Genomic DNA, 21,359 nt, shown 5'->3' on the forward strand with positions numbered 1-21,359 from the left:
TTTGCTCCCCCAAAAAACATTCCCAGAACTTCATGAAAGTTTCGCCTACTTACCGTCTGTTTTAACTTTAACTGTTTTAACCGTTTTGTTTTAACTTCTGCTAAGATTCAAGAGCATTTCGGTGCTTTTTTCGGTTCTGGATGGTGTCCCTGCCAGGTACTAGCGAGAAGCACCATGCACTGGACCTCGGATCCCACACCAGCCAGCTGGCGACGAACGGTTGTCCCCCTCCCCCAAAAAAACAACTCCAGCCTAGGTCCGCCACTGGTTGGTCTACCAGTAGCCTACAAGAACCATGGTTTTCACGATGTGCTTCTGACTAAGCATATTTTTATAGGTGCGGCTGTGGGAAAAACATTTTAGACACAAAATTGCTGTTCAAGGCTGACCTAGCGGTCATCTGAGGTCAACGTAGGTCAAATTTACCAACCATCCAAGTGAAAAACCGAAGTGCTAGTCGGGTCCATGTTGCCAGTTCAATTCTTTTGTTTGGTCATAAATAGAGTATTGTGTATCTACAGGTACCCAAGATGGCATAGCTGTTGTTGTTGTCAAGCATGGCGTACATTTGTGGCAAACTAGAGACAGGCACGTTGTTGCATGAAACCATATAGAATCAGCTTTACAAACATGATAAGGAAATGGTTACACGCGGCACACTCGCTCATATAGCCTCTTCGCTACTGGTAACATAGGTCATTGGCCTTGGATGACCTCGTATGACCTTGAATGCCTCTACGTGAGCAGTTGTGGCCTCATTATGCATTAGAATAATATCACGACATGCTTTCAGTGAAGTATTTGAAGTCAGCATTCAAAATTACCGATTAAAACTGCCTATTTTGTGCTCAGCATGTGTTTTGCGGAAGGTACCCATGGAGTTAGGTCATGATCTGGGACAAGGCCATGTGTTGCGTGGTCACATAAAGGTTGTGCATATTGGTTAATTCCCTTTACCTCATAGCAAACCAAAACCCCACAAAAATGCGCCAAAATTTTCCCTCTTACAAAAAATAGCAAACATTATCTGAGTTCAGGTCAGTGAACTCGCATTTTCAAAACAAAATCTGAAGCGTACAAACTGTAGGTATAGTTAGGTTGTATTACTATAACAAGTTTACACAATGGAAAATGACCCGCAAAAAGTTATGTGAGGCCAATTTTTTATAGGTTGACCTGTCCAGTCTGACCCTGGTCACTTATCTTTGAAGATCAAAACTTTAGACACGCACAAAGGATACCAAATTCAAAGGTGAACAGGTACTTAAAATTCCGTGCTGCCGCGAGCGATAGTTTTTGACCTGTGCTTGAAAAAGCGTAGGGGAAGTCAACACCCTGGGCGCGGATTTATGGGTGTACGACGACGTGCGTCGCGTTTCTGTTTTGTTGGCAGTTCCATTTCAGGTAACAGGAGCCGTGTTTTCCGATGATTTTTTTACCTTCGAATGCAAGATGATTTTGTGTGTCGGTGATGCAGTACACCTAAAATGCCCCGGTTTTTTTATCTGTAGAGCTCGTATTGCTTATACATCGCTCTAGTCGCATTCCTCAGCTAGAGTTTTAGCAGTTTTCGTGCTTCTTCACAACAAGCTCAAACCACGGACCACATTATTTGATGATTTCCATGTTAACGACACAAAAATTTTTCTACATTCGAAGGAGCTGGCCGTGTGCTTTAAGATAAGAAGATAAATTGCGCAAGTCTTCAAAGACTCGCCACTTTCTGCTCCCACCACGAACGTTGCATTTCAGTAGTTACGCCACTTACTGCCTCCATCATTTCCATATTCGCGTCATGACATGTCATTTGACTGGCATCTCGACTCAGACATCGTGTACAATTTTTTTCTTTTGCGTTCAATCATTTGCTGTGGGTTTCGCTTCCCAGCGATGTCCCCTCCCCTCTCCCTCTGCCAGGGTGGCAGGCAGGAGTCTCTACATAGTCTCCGTAGCGTTGTAAGGCCCCATTAACGCAAGCATTCACTGTAAGTTCAGCGACCTAAAAAATACAACGTCCCGCTGTTTTCGTTGTACTTAATTTTTAATTTTTAATCATTTATTTATTGTCATTTATCTATTACTTAATTTTGTTAAGTTAACGTAAGTTTATCAGTTTCCAGAACAAAGATGGATGTGCGCGATGTACATAAGCACCTACACGTGCATCATGTTAACCTGTATACCTACTTTTGTCTATCCCTGCACGATGCGTAGAGGACGATAGCTTCCTAATTAAAAATAAGGATATGAAAATGCCGTAGCCGAAATCCGGAAAAAGTCGTGAGGAGGGGGGGAGGGGGGCAACAATCTCCAAGAGGCACCACAGTGAACCGTGGACTCTCCCATGACGAAATCATTAAACTGCCCTAGTGGTACACCTACAAAAGAAAACTGGAGTGTTTTTGTGGCTCGCACTGTAGCTATGGGATTTATATGGTCCGACCTGTGCTCCGCATAGCACGAGGCCAATTGCGATGATGCGCATGGATTTCACATGAATTCACAGTTGTCTGCAATGCGGCATTTGCGCCCATTTCACCGGCACAGTATGATAAATTTTGGGGACAAACAGTTCAGCAACAAGATTGCCATATTTCACGGGCGTATAAAATATAAGCTCCGATTTGCAAGGTAGCGTTATGTTTGAAACATTTTGACTGCAAAATTTTAAGGTGTCTGTATTCCAAACAACTGATAGAGCATTAGGGACCAGGTTTCATATTGTGGAGGTTTAGCCCAATATTGCGGGGGCCAGGCCAATACCGCGGGGGCCCAGCCGCTATGTTGTATCATAGCCCCCCCCCCCCCCCCCCCAGAAATGCAACGTTCCAGTCCTGATACTACTCATTTAACCATTTCTTCTGGGCAGAGGTGCCCTGGACGTTGAGAAGCTCTGTAGGAAATGTATACAGGAGCGGTTGATGCCAAACATGAATGGTGTGCATGGAGGGGAGAATGTCATCTCCGGGCCGGGCCCTACCTCCCGTCACCATGTCCGGGAGGCGCTCCAGACCGTGAATGAAACGGATGTGTTCTTTATGCAGCGGGAGCAGACTCCCTCCCCTGCATCTCATCCCGGTGTGCAGACCGGCGTCCCGAAATTTTTTACTTGAGTAGAGGTATAAGGTCCGCATGAAAACAAAATACAAAGAACTAGTTTGTCAGTATATACACTGCAATACATGGTATTCATCATCGCTGCGGGTTCAATGCTGTTTGCAAGGTATATTCTGCCACAAATTTTTTTGATTTCGGGTCACGATTAGATATCATTTATCCAGGCTTATGTTAACATATTGCTTATCCCTCCCACCCCCCCTCAACTTCCTCGGTCTCAGATGAAAGTGACGGCTTTGTTTAACGTACTGCTTGTGTAGTAAATATTCAAATCTTAACTTCCCAAGCCTCTGCATCCTTAGCGGTAGCACCCAAATAATACGCATATTTCATTGTAGGTGGAAACTCCACATCTGACTACCTTGGCTAACCACGCTAAGTTTTACATGAGGCGAAAGGAACGAGCAGGCATTCAAGCTCACATCGATTCCACACGAAAAAAAACAGCAATAAACGCTGCACCTGAAAGGACGCGTATTTGGTGTGGGCGCGCGGCACAAGGCAAACAGAAGCCAATCACCCCTGCCATTCACGTCGCACGGAAATGTTAGAACCGTGCCCCGGGAAGCCCATTTTCAGGCTCCGACCAGCTCCACTGTCGGCTTCTCACATTCCCAGATCATCAATTCATCACGCGGTGCACCCTTCATCGCCGGCATTCGACTGCAGGGATCGGATTCCTCCCCCTCCCCGCAGCACAGCTATCTATTGACATCATACTCGGCGGAAAATCGCCAACAAGTTTCCTGCCGCCGCAGTCACGTGGCCGACGGCGCGGGTCACGTGCCTGCGGCGCCGTTCGCTAACTGGCCGGCCGGCGGATCACGTCACGGATGGCCGCGCGACTCCGGAGATGGCGGCGCGCGATGGCTCGTGGCTAATTGGCGGCGCCGCTGAGGGCTCGCGCAGCGACCGTGTAATTTGCGCGGCGGGGGGGGGGAGGTGACGGTGGTCCCCAGTCCTGTGGATCCCCGGAACGGTGCAACAGTAACATCAGCGCGTTGCGCACATTTTTGTGCCTGAAATTTTTGTCAATCTTTTTTCAAAGGGGCATGAGCCACTTTGTCGCGCGTCCTTTTATGGAGCTCGAGCGGCTGAGCAGAGGCTATATTAGCGCTCAAGGGTTATGGCGCTACCGGGATTTAAACTGGGCTCTCACGTGGGAGCCGAGAGCATTAGCCACTCAGCCACTACGCGACCTTATGAGGCATCAGGCAAGAAGTCATATTTTTCCTAATCATATGTGGGAAACGCGGCATTTTTACACAATCTGTGCTGCTTGGAGTCCACACATAGACATTCTTCGTCAAGTACACGTTGTCAAATGTTAGTAAATTTGAAGTAATTGCGATAGATACGACAGCAGACTGGGAATGCAGTGGACGCAAGGTTGACTGCTACCAGATCGCACACACTTCGCTCTTGCGCGGCGACACCAAGGATAAACGGCGAAGTGTCGGCTGGCGTCATTGGTGTTGATTTTGCTGTTCTAAATAAGCACTTGAACTGCTTGATATAGAACGTTGGTTATATGCAAGTGCATGGCATTTACGGCCCCCATCATTACTGCTCAGCAATGAAATGCTGCGTTCCTGACGTGCGTACGTGTTTTAAATTCCTGACTACGGCCCGGTTACGCAGGAGTGATCTCCCCTCCCGTGTGTGTCCGTTGAACCTTTATCAGCGAGGCATGGTCAATGGAGGAACAAGGCAACCGCGTTTGCTTAGATTGGATCACATTCCTCTGAACATACCGATTCCATTACATTCGATAGATCGAATCGATCATCACTGAAAGGTGGCGGAGACGCGATTTACACTTATTGATCCGCCACCCTGGGCGGATGGCTAGGTACACTGTCCATGGAAAGGGCGGGAGAACGAAGTGCGTTTTACGTCTTTGCTTTTGACGAACCAAATGGCCTGAACTAGCACGTATGCTAGGTTGTTTCAGTACTCTACTGAAATGTGTTGAAACAGCCGTTCCAAAACAACGGTGTAAGTGGATGTGTAGTTAGGTGTAGTCCAATATGTTCATGACACTCAACCTTTGTTAAATGACACAAAATTCGCGGTGCAGTGTCACAGCTAAAATGAAACGGGTTCCGGTCTCGCTCGCTGGTTTCGATTTAATGGGCTCAAAATCAAAGGAAATGTTTCACATTTGAAGATATTGAAGCAAATATAAAATAGGATGAAACAAGCTCACTTACAACTATTGGTATAATCTTTAAGTGGAAAAGACTGTTCTAGACAGAACAACTCTCCGTTAAGTGAATATGCTTCCCAGTGCGCCATGGCCTGATTCGTCATCACATCTTGCGCAACATCGATTGGGAACCAATTAGTGACCGTTATATCTGGAAATCGCGCCCACGAACGCCAGGTATCAACACCTCGACAATTATATCTGTCTTGGCCTTGGTCGCCGCATGGCTTATGAAACGGCAGGATTTTAATGACATTATTATGACGTCATGAATGCCAAGGTGACTTTGAACTGCTCTCTCCAATACACCTTTCCCCATTTTTGCGAGCATGTAGCGCTGTAGCGCAGAAACTAGAGGGGCTTAGGTCATAAGAAAGACAAGATTTTGACCAGCACCGAAAGGTCTTCAAGATGGTTATTTCAACTCAAAATCCTATATAAATGTGGAACACAGCCCTTACCACCGGATCATTCCACGACAAATCGGCCGCGGATAAGTTTATTTCAACACAGCGTTCCGTTTAAGTTTAAGCAGAACAGGTTTACGGGGTAGTTATATGGCAAAAACATGATTCTATTACATTTAGAGCCATACAGCGTGACAGCCAATAAAGAAGTCGAAGCAGATGAAAATACGTATTGACGTCACGAACCCTATTTCTCAACTTGTACCAGCGAATGCAGTTTTGTGCGGTATAATGTTGGGGAAAAATGCGTCGGAAAGCCCAATACCTATGCTTTTATGAAACACGGGTGAATATAACATTCAAGTTCAACTCAGTAAATAAAGTGACCTAGTTTGAACGTTGACCTGGTTTTCCGAAAAACACGATCCTCCTATGTTTTAAGCTGATGTGCAATTTTATAACTTTTCCTTACCGTTCAAACTAAAACACGAAATTGGTGGTATCTCTTCTAGATCGATCGCAAATATAACCAAAACATTGGCGAACCACGCACGGCGGCGCGCCGCGAGGCGGGTATCGAATGACCGGTCGCAATAGGCTCACTGCATAGAGAGACGTGACCGCGACCTGGAAACCGATTGGGTCCCTGGAGCAATGTTTAAATAAATAATACATTTGGATCGCCTTATGTAGCTGTCACCCATCCCGAGTTATGTGGATAGAGAACCAAGCCATGTTTCAACGACATGGTTTTGCAGCCATACATCATCAGTTTCGATAGTGTTGTTTACACAACGTCACGTAACTGATCAATTGCTCATGTCAGTTGATGTGAATGCAAAACAGGAAGGCCGCGTGCCATTGGCCAGGAAGGTGAGCAGAGCTAGTCGGTGCTAGTCGGTGCACTGGATCTGTCTCAGATCGATCACTGCATCTTGGCATGAGGCAAGGTTATTCAAAAGAGCCTAGTTCAAATACAACAAATCACTAGTTGTGCTCGCAAAGTTATCTTTGGACGTACAAATCGGACTCGCCTCGGATCTCCTACAGAAGCTCGGCCAGCTCCGCGCGAAGGACCTGACGCGGCGCCACGCTATGTGTTAGGTGCACAAAATCCTCCAATCCGGGGAGCCTGTGGTGCTGGCTTGTGTGGTGGTCTACGTGGCGCGGTTACGCGGTCGTCACAAACGTCCGGTCAGCGACCCTTAGGTGCGGAGGTTTCGCGCAGAGATGGGGTGGGGACGGTTCTGCTGTCGTGGCGCGCGTGATTACAATGCACCCCCATGTGACGCATCTCGACTTCCCTGGTCCTTGTTTGACTATCACCTGCGACGCCCGCTGCTTGGCGGGTCAGTCTAAGTTTGCGGGCGTTTTACTTCGTGTAGTGTGTGAGCATGTATGTGTCGTCTGTTTCATCAGCTCTTGCTTTTGCTTGCATTCTATCCGTTGTTCCATCTCGTTAGAAGAGGTATTAAAAGCTGCAAGCATGTTGTGAACGGCCTTAGCTGCGCACGTGCCTATGAAAGCGCAGAGAAGAGGGAGGGGAAGGGAGGAAGAGCTGTCTGGGTCGGCCACCCAGTCTGGAATAGGGTCAATGAAGAAATGCGGTAGTTGTGTTATTAAGAGGCGAATGGGCAGAGCCCTGCTTGTGGTGGCTACCCTGGTCGCCCGCAACATGTCCACCAAACGCAATGATTGCAAAATCATGGTGCTACCAAAGATGAGCTGTTGCTCCGGGCAGGAATTTGAAAAATGTCCACTGCCGGTCGCCGCTGGTATTCTTTGCCTGGCGACTGCGTCCGCTTAGCAATGCCCCCCCCCCCCCCCTCCCCTCATCCACTTCTGACCCTCTCCATTCCCGACAGGCTAGGCGTGCAAATAATCGCCAATGCAGCCATGAAGTCATCAAAGAGCGTCCGAGGTAATCCGACCGCGTGGCGCGCGCCGCGCCGCCGCCGCCTGTTTGCAAACCGGTCGCGAGCGTGCCGAACCGACGGCCCGCGACAAATCGCCGCTCCGGCGGGCGCCCCTCTAATTGGTGGTTACACATTCAATTTGGCGCGAGCTGTGTCGGCGCGTGGCGCCGCCGAACGGCGCGCTGCCCGCATTGTCGGCGAGCCGGGAGCAGGAATGTTATGGTTCGAGTGGATGAATAATGGATGAAACGGATGAATCGTGCGCGGGGGAGCGGAAGGGATCCATTAATGGTCCTGATGGGTTTTTGGCGGCGCGTGCAGTCGGCCCCGTGGATTTTCGTTCGGGCGCGATGGGCAGGTTGCCGGCGTATCATTATCCAAATGTGTCATTTGATGTCACCAGCAATTTTACTGGCGTAATGACGGGCTGAAAGAGAGGACGCTGAGTGCACAGATCAATATATCTGAAGGAAATTGATGACATTCGTGCAGCCAGCTAACGAAGCGTGCCTGCCATAGTTGTACATGCCTCGTGGAGTTGCGACTTCCCGGAATCGGTCACGGGGTCAAATGAAGAGCATTTGGCTCAACCGGGTCTCAGAGTGTGAAGTCAGAGTGCACAGGTTTGGCCTGACTGCTGTTCATGGTTAGGGCCTGCAGCCGTGCTGTGCATCGGAAAAATGTCCATCCCCGTTTATTTCTGCATCGCGGAACCGTATTATGACACCTGTGAGCTTAGAGCAGAATGAACAACACGGAACGTTTGCTGCCATGGTTAACACACCTCCACGTTCCTTCAATGCGCAAGTGGTTTGTGTCTTGAACAGTCAAGTGGGTGACTTCCCTTTATATTTTTGTCGAACTGTCCTATCAAAATGTGTGGACCTTGCTAAGTGTCAGTTATGGTCAGTAAGAATGTTTTTGTTCTTGTTGGCTCTAGTCCGGTATCCAAACTATGTAGCAGCCGTTTTGACAACCTTCCAGACCAGCGCAATCATTGGGTTTGAAAAGCACACGGTGTTTTTCAAACATCTTGTAAGCAAATATCTATCCAGTCTTTGCAATCGCGATTAGTATCTATGCCTACCAACCAGTACATTTCATTTTTAATAACCCCTTTGCGTATCACCTTTGTTTCAGGCTCCTATCTACTCATCATGCAAAAAAATGTGAAAATTTAGTTACGCTTGGTGCCACACACACTAACGTCACGCAAATTTATTGAACCACCACGTTGCATGCAACTCGTGATAGATTTCCGTACAGATACAAGCTGTAACAGGCTGACAGGCTGTAGTAACAGGCTGCATCAGGCTGCTTTATTCAACGGCATTCATCAAAACTGCAGGGATGGAAAAAAGACTCACTTGAGAGAGTAATTAGCAAATAAGAATCACGCCTCGGTAACAGCACAGAGAAAACGGAAATGAGGATTCTAATGAAGTTGACCTAAACTTCCCCCAAAATGTGATTTTGTTTCGGATTTCGACCTCTTGAATTTGCGCTCCCGATGTCGAGGCTTATTTTTGTCAACACCTGAACCATCTTTACTGAAGAATACCTTCCCATTTCAAGCCCGTGTGGTACTGCGGCTTTGTAAGAGGCTTAGAACTTGCCGTAGCTCATAGAAAGCAAGTTAGTAAGACGGTTCGGCTATCACCACTGGAAACTTTTTCGTTTATCGTTCATGAAGGTTGTCCGAGGCGCAAAAGCACAGTTTATTGCAGAATAGCGTGGCCTGACACATGTCTACTGAAGAAGAGTGTGCAAATTACACAATTTTTTGTGATGAGGTGTCTACGAAACTGCGCCATGTGTACAGCCGGAAGAACCTACCGTTAGCGGTAAAATGGAATTTGCAAGACCTTAGCCAGTCCTGCATATTGCCTGACGGGACGGGGGAGTCTGAATGACTGGAATGCTCATGATGTTTGCGCAATGCTCTTGTGCTGTAGCATTCGTGATAAATGGTCGTCTAGTCTAACTTTCTAAGCCCCTTACATCTTGAAACAGGTCATCTTATGCTTAGATGCTGCGGCATGTCGCATTTCTCTGTTGATTGTACCGCTCTAGGTGGTATCTCGTCAAAAGCCGGCTGATGTTTGCAGGTCAGCCTAGAATGTAAAGAAGTTGGGATCACATAAGCACATCACATACTTACAGGATGTTATACAGTACAAGATGAACATGAACCTAACAGTGGTGTTTTTAGGAATCTAGTGATCTTGTATTTCAGGGAAATCATCTACATTTCCTTGGTCCAGTAGTCCCTTTTTGCACATATTCAATTGGGGTGGAGCGGGGAGGTCAGGGAAGCAGAACAGTAAGACATCAAGCAGCGCTAAAACGCTCATTAAAACGTTGGCAAAAGTTAATCAAGCCGGCATCTGCATTCCCCCCCCCCCCTCCCCCTCCTCCCCACCTCCCTTTAGATGATATGTAAAGAGATCCCGTGGGTCGATCCAGGCAAACAAGGATATGACAATGCATTTCCGCATTCTGAGGGCTGTTTTATGCGTGTCGAATGAAACGCCGGATATTTCTTAGCCGTGTTATTAAAATGTGTTCCATTGTATAGCCCATGGCATGCTTGCACCCTGAACTACGAAGGGATCAATAGACTTGTGGCGGTTAATAGCGATAACTCAGCGTAATAACTCTGAATTCATAATGCCAATGGTTTGGACTAACTTTAAAAGACCATAACACGTTCATTCGGCTCACTGCTTTCTCCCTTTGGTTAAAAAAAATGCATTTGAAGACGTGTATTTTGGCACTGTTGACACTCACACCTTAGCAGCAGTCAGAAACAAATGCAAAAACAGCCCGAGAAGGGTTCTAGTGGTTGTTCTTCTCCTTCCTCAAAGTCTTTGGTTCAAATGAGATCAGTTGTTGGCATCAAAAGCATTGCACAAAGTCCCCGACATGTCCAGCAGACCTTCTGGCGTGGGTCATGCCAGCACCATTTCAACGTTGCACATGTCGACAGCTGCAAGTCTTTGGAGTGGTTTCTCCGAGCTCCATAACGCTAAGGTGGCACAAACAAGCGTTAATGCACAGAGCTATACGAACTATATACACTGGATGGGCGTGGAATGGAACGAAATGACCGAAAATGGCGCTGATTCTGTACGGTCTGTCTCGAGGAGCTGGCACCTGCCCAAGGACGACAGCTGATAATGACTAGATAAACACTCACATCAAGTGCAATACAGATTCAGGCATTGCTGCCATCTATATCAACGTTCTAAGCCGTCGTCTTACGACAGTTGTTTGCACCTTTGCTCCAGGAGGGGGGCTTCAGAGGTCAATTAAATATATCAAAAAGTAAGCACGTCAGAGCCGCTGGAGTAAAGGCGTTAGAAAATTGTCGTCAAACCGCACCATTTAGGCTTGACGAAACAATACCAAAAGTCATTTTTACGGGTCAAATTTGCTCAAGGTGGTCAAATCAGTCTCCAAAACGGTTATGAAGTGCGTTTTCTGCGATAACATGGCAGGTCAAGGTCAGGAACTTAAGTTGACACCATGTGAAAACATTATATAATTTAAGCTGCCCAAAATTTTGGTGTGGTGCCTAAAGCAGTTCGGAAGCTGTGCCGGAAAAACCTTGAGGGGAGGTCGGAGGCCCGCCCTCATTAAATGAAGGTTAAAAACCTGTCCATGGAAGAACGTGAACGCTCCGTCAAGCTGCAGCACACGCAGAGCAGAGTAACGCGCTGCATACTATGCTACGTATGCTACCGGACAAGATGCCTCCGTTGGAGTAGAGCGAAGCATCTTCCTTGGCGTGGCAGGGATCCACAGCTATAGCAAAAATAGCACACTGCCTAACAGCGCAGTCTTGTCCGCGGTGTGGAGATAGGCGTCATTGCCGTACTGGGACTTGCTGACTTCATGACAATGTCTACAAATCTTCTGGCGCACCGCCTTCGAAGACGTATTAAAGCGGAAACCTCCACCACTGGAACATCCACCACGACGCCTCCGTTCGAAACCGCTCGAGTCCGTATTTGGAGACCTTCGAGAGTGCCTCTGGAGACATCTGAATCTGCCTCTGCGGACGTCTGACTTCGCCACCGGCGCTCCGAATCGCAAATGGACACCGACTCGGTGACACCGACTCCACCTGGCTGGTGGGTGGTCGGTGGGTCGGGCCGGCGCCCGCAGCTCAGCCCGGTTAGTTGCCTGGTAGGTCGTGGCTGACCGAGAACGAGGTGAGCACGCTGCGCCGGGCCGGGTTTACTCCCAGGTTCTCCCAGTTGATCCAGGACAGCCTCGCCGTCAGGTCTGTCGGCAGCAGACATTATTTCTTATCAGCGAGACGGTGGTGGGAAGAACAAGACGCTGCGTGTGATCCAGGCGGGCACTACGGCAACGTTCTCACTCTTGCGACATGGGCATTCACCTCGTGAAGGTACGCATGCACGCGTCGTGGCTCACATCACTACCTAACGGGATAAATCAGGATAAAGGAATAACACAGGATAAAGGATAAAGATAGACAACAGATAGATAAGATAACAGGACAAAGGATTATTCACACACTGCTGCCATGCATAACAGGACTTGAGTTTGCTCCGCATATTCTACATTGGGTTAGCGTCCGTTAAATGTGCTAAATATGAGCAGTTACCTCATGACCGCAAAAATATACTACCGCCAGAGGTCTGTTCTGAGAAATACACGTTGAGGTAGAATCTAGAATCCGCAATGCCTTGATAAGATCTCAAGAGAATCTCGTCGGGAAGTCGCGTGTGTCGGTGGAATGGAGATATTGAATATGAGCAGAGATCGCTTAGTGCGTATGGTCATATTAGCACCCTTCCATAGATACTCCTTTTTGTACGTTGATTATCCCGAGCTGGTGAGCCGTTAGCCCAATGTCTATGGGCAGATGCATCGTTGAGACCAAGATGACCGCACTGTGGGACGAAATGGTCCCCGGCACGCGGGGCTCTCGGCCCTGGAGAAAATACGTCACTGACCGACCCTGATCGCCGGCTCTAGGTTTGCCCTGATTTGAGGTGACCCCTGACCTCACGTGCCTCGCGACCTTTCTGTTTTAGGCTGTTACTAACAGGCTCTTTCTGGTGAAAAAGGCTGACTCCAGACTCACCCTGGCCAGACAACCCTCCGACCTGAGTTACCCGCTGACCTGAAGTTCGATTCCCTGGATGACAGCTTCCCTTGACCTGAAGTTCCCCTCCCTAGAATTGAGGTCTTACCTGACCTGAGGCCCTGACCTAAGTCACCCTGCCCATCATGAGCGCATACCTGTCCAGAGACTCCCCCGCCCCTCAATGCTCCACAAATGCTTGCAGTGCCCTCCGACCTGAGTTACTCCCTGACCTGAGGTGTCCCCTGACCTGAGGTGTTTCCAGACATGAGTTGTTCCCTGACCTGAGGTGTTCCTTGGCCTGAGGTGTTCCCTGACCTGAGGTGTCCCCTGACCTGAGGTGTCCCCTTACGTGAGGTGTTCCCCGACATGAGTTGTTCCCTGACCTGAGGTGTTCCCTGACCTGAGGTGTTCCCTGATCTGAGGTGTACCCTGACCTGAGGTGTCCCCTGACCTCCGATGTCCCCTGACCTGAGGTGTTCCCTGGCCTGAGGTGTTCCCTGGCCTGAGGTGTTCCCTGGCCTGACGTGTTCACTGACCTGACGTGTTCACTGACCTGAAGTGTTCCCTGACCTGAGGTATCCCCTGACCTGGGGTGCTCCCTGACCTGGGGTGTTCCCTGACCTGAGATGTACCCTGACCTGAGGCGTCCCCTGACCTCAGATGTACCCTGACCTGAGGTGCTCCCTGACCTGAGGTGTTCCACTCGACGCTGCCCTCGGTGCGGATCTCGCCACGCAGACACTTGTCGATGTAGGTGATGGGGTCTAGGTCGCTGTCCAGCACCTCGCGCAGCAGCGCGATGTAGGCGATCGCCAGTCGCAGCGTGTCGATTTTGCTCAGCCGCTTCTCGTACGGGAACGTCGGCACGTGCACGCGCAGCTCCTCGAACGCCGAATTGATGCTGGAACAAGTGTTACTGAGGGCTGAGTTATAGAGGCTGTAACCAGCGGCGCAGAAACGGCCCAAATAGTGGGGTGGTCAGACCGCTTGAAATAGAACTCTTTCCATGCTTATGGCTGCTGTGAACCCCTCAGGAAAAAGCGGCAAGTCTGGACCGTGCGAACCAGTACACCAACGTATACTGTACAAATAGAAGTACCCCCCCCCGTGCAGGTGCACAAAATCAGCTGGAACTTGCCCAGCCCCAATTAAGTCATCCCGTGGTATCCTCTATCGCTGATTTCTTCTCAGATTTGGGACAGTTATTTTATGTAAATCTGAATATGATGTATTAGTTTAAAAACCTTTAGGTTCTTTGCTAAAAATAGACGTTGGATCTGGTATCCTCACGAAGTCTGCCTCTTTCAACATGTCAGAATGAGGCTGATTTCATAGGCAGCTGGTGTGACTTCCGCGCACCTGCCGTACCGCCTTCCTTACCAGTGTACACGGGGACGAAGAGATACCAAATTAGGAAACAGTGTTGCGAGACCGTCATCCGCCCACGGGATAGATCATCCAATGCGTGTCGAACTCTGCATCCGCCCAGCGTGGCGCCCAGCCTCGCCGTGTGCTGGCCTGCTCACATGTTCTGTTATGCTGGCTGGATCGCATGTTCATTGGAGGATGATCTCAGTTGTCGAACCCGTGGGGAGGACGATGTGCTCTCCGCTGCCAGAGTTTTCAGAGTGCAATGGACCGAGCAACTTTGACATACGTATCTTTGATGTGATAGATATCCTTCCCAGTCAGAGACTGAAGGGCCCTTCTGCCCCAGATCGGGGTGCCTGGCGGCTGTCATTTTGACGATACGGGAGCCGGAACCCCTGGTGGATCTGGGGGCCTCAGAGGGATACAGCATACATCGGTCCCTCTCTGGCGCGTGGGACCCTCTGACCGGGGCAGTTGGCACCGGTTCGACCCAGGGGCATTCATTGACACAAAAGGATCCCTCACTGGCACAATGGGTTTAATAACTAGCACGGAAAACCCAGCTGGGCTTATCAGGCTTCTGGCTGACCCGAGGCGGCGGGCATCCCTTCAGCACTGTGCCTCCGGAATGACAAATGACATTACATTGTCTTATTACAATCTCTTCCATTGCCATTTTTTATAACCCCTTCTACTGTCAAAGGACTCCGACCAACACAACAGGCCCTGCGGCTTTGGGACCCCTTACCTGCTCGTGTACAGCAAATGAGCTGTACAGAGGCAGGTCAACTGCCGCTGGCCGACATGGAATCCTCTGTTAGGCAATGTGAGCGCGATTGGCGCAACAGGCCCTCTGACTGACATTTGCTGGCCATGGTCCTGGGGCCAGAGGTCCTTTAATATAGCTTCCAGCAATACAACGGATGAAAGGTAGCTTCAAATTTAGCAACCATCCAGGGAGTACAATTTCTATCAGGCGGTCCAGGGTGTCCCTAAGGGACTGCGTCCGCTGACGAACTACGGACTCCAAGGGTTGTGACGCCGCCGTGCAGTTCTCCTGGACCACCTCCTCCAATGCTACCACCGCTCACTTTAGGACCCTGGTCTATAAGACCACATCCTCCAGTGGTACTACTGGTCATTCTAGGGCCCCGGTCTCTTGGACCACCTTCTCCAATGCCACCACCGGTCACTCTAGGAGACCGCTCTCTCGGACCACCTCGTCCAGTGCTTCCAACGGTCACTCTAGGCCGGTGTCCACGGCTGCTATTGGCCATTAGAAATTATTGGACAACGAAATCAAGAATGCCAATGCTTTTTTACCGACCCGGATAATGCAGTGTACACCCGTGACGGCAAGTGCCAGCAGCAAGTAATAATCGGTGTCACAAAGTATCGTTCCTTTTTCTCTCCAATGATTACGCTTGGTCTCTCAGTGGTTTCTCCATCGCCAAATTGGAGGCTTTGGTCCAAAACGAACTGCATGGCAGTGTGAAGGGTTGTGTTTGACTGGATCGGCCCGTTGCCCTGTCGAAGGCAGTGGTCTGACAGCGACTGAAGGTGACGTCGAAGGTCCGTGTTTCGCCGCCAGAGGCCGTCGTCGGCGTCGATAACAGGACTCTCAGTGGGCCCAGTGCTGGTTTCCGCTCTGAGGTCTGCATGTTCTTAGGATGTGTGATTGTGATAAGGGCACCAGGACTGTGGTTGGGAGGTACCGAGTTTGGCTTGACTCCCATTATCACACATGCTTTCAATGGTTTCGGTTTCATTTACACCACTATTGGCGTGAGTGACACTAAAATATCAGCAGTCTTGAAATAAAACGATCACAGTCACTGACACACCTATAGATCAGAGACCACGCGCTGGCGGGGCCGCAGGCTTTGGCCGCGCGGGGACCAGTGGCGCCGTTCGGGGGCTGGGTCTCAGGATCTGCTGGCGGCGTCAGACTCCTAAGTTCAGATGGATTGGGACGGTAACGGGACAGCCTGAGTCTGCCAGGAACCGCTGGCTGTGGCAACACGGAGCAACTGCGATGTGTGTGCTGACGGCTAATGTGTGCCTGAGGCTTGAGCTGAGGAACATATCGATTTCCACAAATTGGTATTCGTCCAAGACGATGCTGAGCTACAGAAATTGCATTTTGATTGTCCATATTGATTTCTTCCCTGTTCGTATCGCATAAGCATCATGCCTCCGACTGAGATGGACTCGTTTTCAAGTAAGGAGGGCCGATCTTTAAGCTAACGACGGGGAGAATCGGGCCCCTATAACTGAAAACGAGCCTTCGTCCCCACTAACACCTATCGCTGTGCAGGGTCGCAGCGGCCACTTTTGTAAAACATTCAGCAGCGCGGTTCCTTGGTACGGAGCCGTACACTAGCAAAGCTACATACAGCAGCTACCATAATTCCAACATTTTACATTGCACTTGAAATTTGCCCGAGAAGTGCCTGCTAAGATTATACAATAACAACCGAATGGAATAAGTTACCCCCTTCGATCCCTTTTCCGTAGGAACGAACTCCTTCCGCTCGGTGGTTGATCACCGCGACTCGGACTGTGGCCGGCTTTGTACGCCGCGAAGTGCTCCCGGCAGTGTCGGCCCTACCTGAGCATCCTCTTGCGCTCGCGGATGTTGGCCGCGTGCCGCTGCACCCGGTACGGGCTGCCCGGAAAGTACAGGTCGTCCAGAGGCTCGAACGGCCGCTCCTCCACACCTGCGGCAGGAGGCATTGCCGTCGAAGCTCCTTCACACGTGCACGAGGGCCCGGGCGTGATGCAGTGTTCGCGTCAGATGAGCCGCCACCGCCTGGGGCGCTGCACCGGGCCGGAGGCCGTCTGAAAGCTGGACCGCACGAGATCGAAGCTCACTGTCGGGCCCGGCGTGCAAGGGCCAACATCACACACACATTGCGATAGCGATTACAGGCGGGAAGCGCGTGCGTGCGAGCCCAGCGCTACAGTCTGCACATTTCAGTCAAGTCCCCGGCTTGGATGCAGATGCAGATGTGCTCCGATGATGATGTGCAGATTTGCTCCGTTGCGCGGAGCGTGACGCGTCTCATCTGGATCGAGTCAGACGCAGACAGTTGGTGACGGTTTGTAGGCGAGGCTTGACGACAGGTATTCTCAGGTAAATTCAGTACCTTTGAGTCACGTCAGCTTATGCTACGTTCAATATTTTCTTCTGAGTCAGCGACATCTTTTTGATAACCAATTTGGTTGTTTGATAGCTTCACCAAACTGGTCATTGTGTCTTCAGAAGGAAGATATCGCATTAATGCGAAGTAGAAGGAAATCGCGGCTGAGGTGAAAAACGACAATGAATTAGCTACGCGTGAGAAGCTCACTGAAGGGCAGAATTTTAAAAAAAAAAACTGGAACTGAAAGATTACAAGCTTCGTGATATGGTAAAAGGTCTAGAAGCTTATATAGATGGGACCGAGCAACACCCACGCCAGTCTGGACCTAGTCTGAGTTAAGCGGAACGGATCCCTGCGCCAAAGGCTGACGGGGCCACTGATGAGACCAGAATTGTTGCTCTCAAGGTTATCAATGGAAAACTCAAGGTGGACGTTATGGGTATGGCCGTGTGGTGCCACCGTCCGAGAAAAAATGTGAATTAATTTTCAATATTTGGGTAGTGGCAACATTGTTTACTGGGTTACCTTCCGTCAGACTGATGATCTAGGCGTCTTAGTTATGATAATTTACTGAAATGCGAGCCCGACAAGTCGCGATTTTTGCAGATATGAAGCGTGAAAGTAAGCATTTCACAAACTGTCATACAGAGAGGGTATCAGTCCGTCTAAGAATTTTCGTGGCAAAATATCTCCCGATATATAGCCATGATATGAAATGGTACTGGTAATTGAGATGAAATGGGAATTTCATTTCTATTAGGGATGAAATTACCCCCAAGCCATGAAGGATCTGTCCACGCTGTCATACACGAAAAACCGAGGTGAGCCAGGCCCGAACAGTAGACTGCTGTACCGCCAAACCCTGAAGCAAGGGAGGGTCCACGGGAGACCAGGCCCACGCCTATCGCCCTAGCTCTATCTCAAAGTAGATCACACGGCAATCATTCTCAAGAATGCAAGTATTGCTGTGCTCCGAAAGATTGTCGACGTACTTCTCATGATCGTTTTATTGGTTTCAAGTCGGTTTCCTCTTACTCAATAGATACAAAGTTTTCACGCAGCGCTATGCTTCAATTCCCGCTCATTTTCAAGTACATCAAAAATTTCACATTATCACCAATTGAGAACAACAAATGATAAAATGCCTTAACGTGCTGATCGAAAAACTGCTAAAATGTACGCCTCATACTAATGACATTGCTTGGATATGAAGTAAAAACATGAGAGCAATCTGTAGACTCAGGCAATTAACTGACAACAAAAAACAACAACTTTAGTGCTTTTGAACACCTAAATTCTTCCCTGTTTGGACTCTTGCTGCTCAACCCTTGCCCTGATGAGGGTCGGTTCCCTCTCTTTCTAATCTTTTTTTTTAAACATCTGCGCCCATATATTCAGCAGCTTTTGGGCATTTATTTGCGTGATTGAACATCAAAAACATGCATCTGGCACTTTTAGCCTCTGAGCAGCGCCGGTTTTCAGGAGCGCTGCTCGCTGCCGCGGCCTGCGGCCCCCGCGGGCGGCGGACGACAATCGACGAATGCGCCAGTCGCGCGCAGGGGGTGCGGCGCTGTTATAGTTACATAGCTGCAACATAGCGGAGCTCCACACCATTCCTTTGTGCTCAAACCGCAAGCCAATGCTTATCGATATACTCAGAATTAAACAAGGAGCGGGTCCGTTTGAGACCCATCCTGCAACGTGGCATCGTTTCATAAATGTTGTCATGCAAAGTTGAAATAGGTTTTCAATAGCATTCCTTTGTGTATATGTAGTTCGCGTCCAGGAACATCTGAGGCCTTGCATGAAACTGACCATCTAAGGGCTCTTCTGACCTGAGCAATCAATGCCTCTTACGAACACTGGAAAAATGAAAATGGTTTCGGAGCTGCTTTTAGCGGCCTGACATTTGCAACGTTTGGCCACGTATTTACTTAAAGCCTCTTCTTACAGTTTTACATGGCTAGTACTTAACAATGATCCTATCGGGCTTGTACACCTATTCTTTCGGTTCTTTACGCTTGCTTCTACTTCTGAGCTTGGACTGCCGCGACTTGGATGTATGTTTTCTGGTGTTAACGTACGGTTTATTGCATTGCTGAGATAGAGGGAGTAGGCGACCCGTTATCTTTTCCTGGTTAGCAGTTAAAAAATATCCTACGTTAGGTCAGGCATTGCAGATCTGAGTGAAAAATACTTAATCATAAATGAGACGACGGAAACAAATACAGGCACTTTAAAAGGCGTTTTCCGTTCCTTTTATTTTTTCCATTTCCTTGCAAACTGGTAAAAAGTAAAGAAACAAAGTGCAATTTACGTGGCCAGATGACAGAACTGCAGAGCACGGAGGGGGAGAGAGGGCGGGGGGAAGGGGGGTAGAACACAGGTCCGAACTTCGCGGATTTCATTCTTACGTCTATTGTCTCTCTATGCAAAACGCCTTTACAGCCTCGAACCCCACCCTCAGTTTTTTACCAATGCCGAGACAACTGCGTACAGCGGAGATTTCGTGGATTAACGCAGGAGAGAACCTGAACAGCTGTTATACGCGAAAGCGATTGAAAAAAGTCAGGGCACTGAACACCCGAAGCGGCAAGCATCGCAGGTGTGAACGGCGTCGGTCACCAGCGGCAGCGGCACAAGCGACAGAACAGGAGCGTGGCAAAACGACGTTCCGTTGCCGCGCTCCCACACCGCCAACCGCCAGCGAAAACGCCGCGCACTCACCTAGGGTGCCGACTCCGAGAGCCTGGCAGCGGGAGAAGGCGCAGGAGGAGGGCGTCTCCTTGCCGTCCTGCTCGTAGGTGGGCATGGCGGCCAGCTGGGGCGCGAACACCTGCTGCCTGAGCACCTGGCCTGGTAGCCCTGCCCGGCCGCCGCCCCCGCCCGCACTGAGCGCGCCCCCGTACCCCGCCATCGCCGGCCGGCCGCGTCAAAACGGCCTGACGCCCCGACAAATTGAAGTTCGCCCGGCAGCGCGGCTCGAGTGTTTGTGTATGACACAGCGCGGACTGCCACTGATGGCACCGCGCTATCCCTGGTGCAAATTGCCGGCGGTTTTTTCCGGCGGCAGTGATTCGCCACCGGCGGCGCGCTGTTATTTCCTCTGAGAGCGGGCTGGGGCTGACAGCATCCATATTAGCGGGCGCCCGCCCCCAGGACCGCAAATTACCCTGTCAGCGGCAGGCGCAGCAGGAGCGCGTGTAACAAGGGCACGCATGAGCTCCGTCGGCGGCTCTGACGGCCGTTCTTACCCGGGGCTTGGGGCGCTGGCTCCGCCCAGCCTCCACAGACGGACCAATCAGAATCATGTGCGAATTTATCCGGGGAGAGAGCTGTGGTGCGATCGATGCAGTTCTCGGACCTAGACGAGTGCTGGAAAACGGACCACGCACGTCCGGGCCGAAGATAAGCTCGGCAATTCTTGGTGAAAAAGAGAGACATTGTAAGGTTCAGGAATTTTCAGATTAATGCATTTTTTAAGCACAATTTCCAACCCCTTCCGGAAAAAAAGCTTGCCAAAACTTTTTGTTCGGCTTAGTCCCTTCAGCGGACAGAGACCTTAACGCATGCCGATCGCAAACGTGTTTGTTGAGGAAATCAGCGTGCAGACAATCTTTTTAACTTTGAAGAAAGTTCGATATCTCCCTTGTTCTACCCGCCGCCATGAACCTTACCTGGAGCACGGCTGTTTTCATAGCATGCAGTAATGATTGTTTGACATCCCCGTTTATATGGCACCTGGTGGCACAATGAAGATCCGTTATTTTCACTATGCTGTCTCATAACGTTGCCAACGTCGTTTTAAACGGACCGTTCGACACTTATTTTGGGTTTTGAACAGAGAGAGTCATTTTCCGGATTGTTTCCTGCAGTTCACAGCTATGCTCTTTTAAAGAGCAATGAGTCACCTTCTCAAATCTTCTGATCTTATGCAGAATACGTATTTGGAGCTGAAAAACGTCTAACATAACATGGTGGCGACCAAAAACGCGAACGTTCGCAGAGAAATGAGCAATCTAAAATTAAGTATGCTGTTAAGTGCATTTGTGAGGAACATAATTCATATAG

General features: G+C 49.6%; 1 protein-coding gene across 2 annotated transcripts; it reads right to left on the reverse strand.

The window, feature by feature from the left end:
- Positions 1-11,800: 11,800 nt before the first annotated feature.
- LOC119096861 (helix-loop-helix protein 13) lies at positions 11,801-20,364 on the reverse strand. Of its 2 annotated transcripts, none has more exons than XM_037219825.1 (4): positions 20,016-20,364; positions 16,754-16,862; positions 13,461-13,672; positions 11,801-11,939 (listed from the first exon to the last, which is right to left on the reverse strand). In XM_037219825.1, exons 1-4 carry the CDS (start codon positions 20,203-20,205, stop codon positions 11,830-11,832), a joined length of 621 nt encoding a protein of 206 aa, XP_037075720.1. In that variant the 5' UTR covers positions 20,206-20,364; the 3' UTR covers positions 11,801-11,829. The 2 variants fall into 2 exon arrangements, with proteins under 2 accessions (XP_037075720.1, XP_037075719.1); XM_037219824.1 differs by having other exon boundaries at positions 13,461-13,687.
- Between the last annotated feature and the right edge of the window lie 995 nt (positions 20,365-21,359).

Source organism: Pollicipes pollicipes, unplaced genomic scaffold, assembly GCF_011947565.3.
Source record: "Pollicipes pollicipes isolate AB1234 unplaced genomic scaffold, Ppol_2.1 Scaffold_4295;HRSCAF=5057_pilon_pilon_pilon, whole genome shotgun sequence".
NCBI lineage: Eukaryota > Metazoa > Arthropoda > Thecostraca > Pollicipedomorpha > Pollicipedidae > Pollicipes > Pollicipes pollicipes.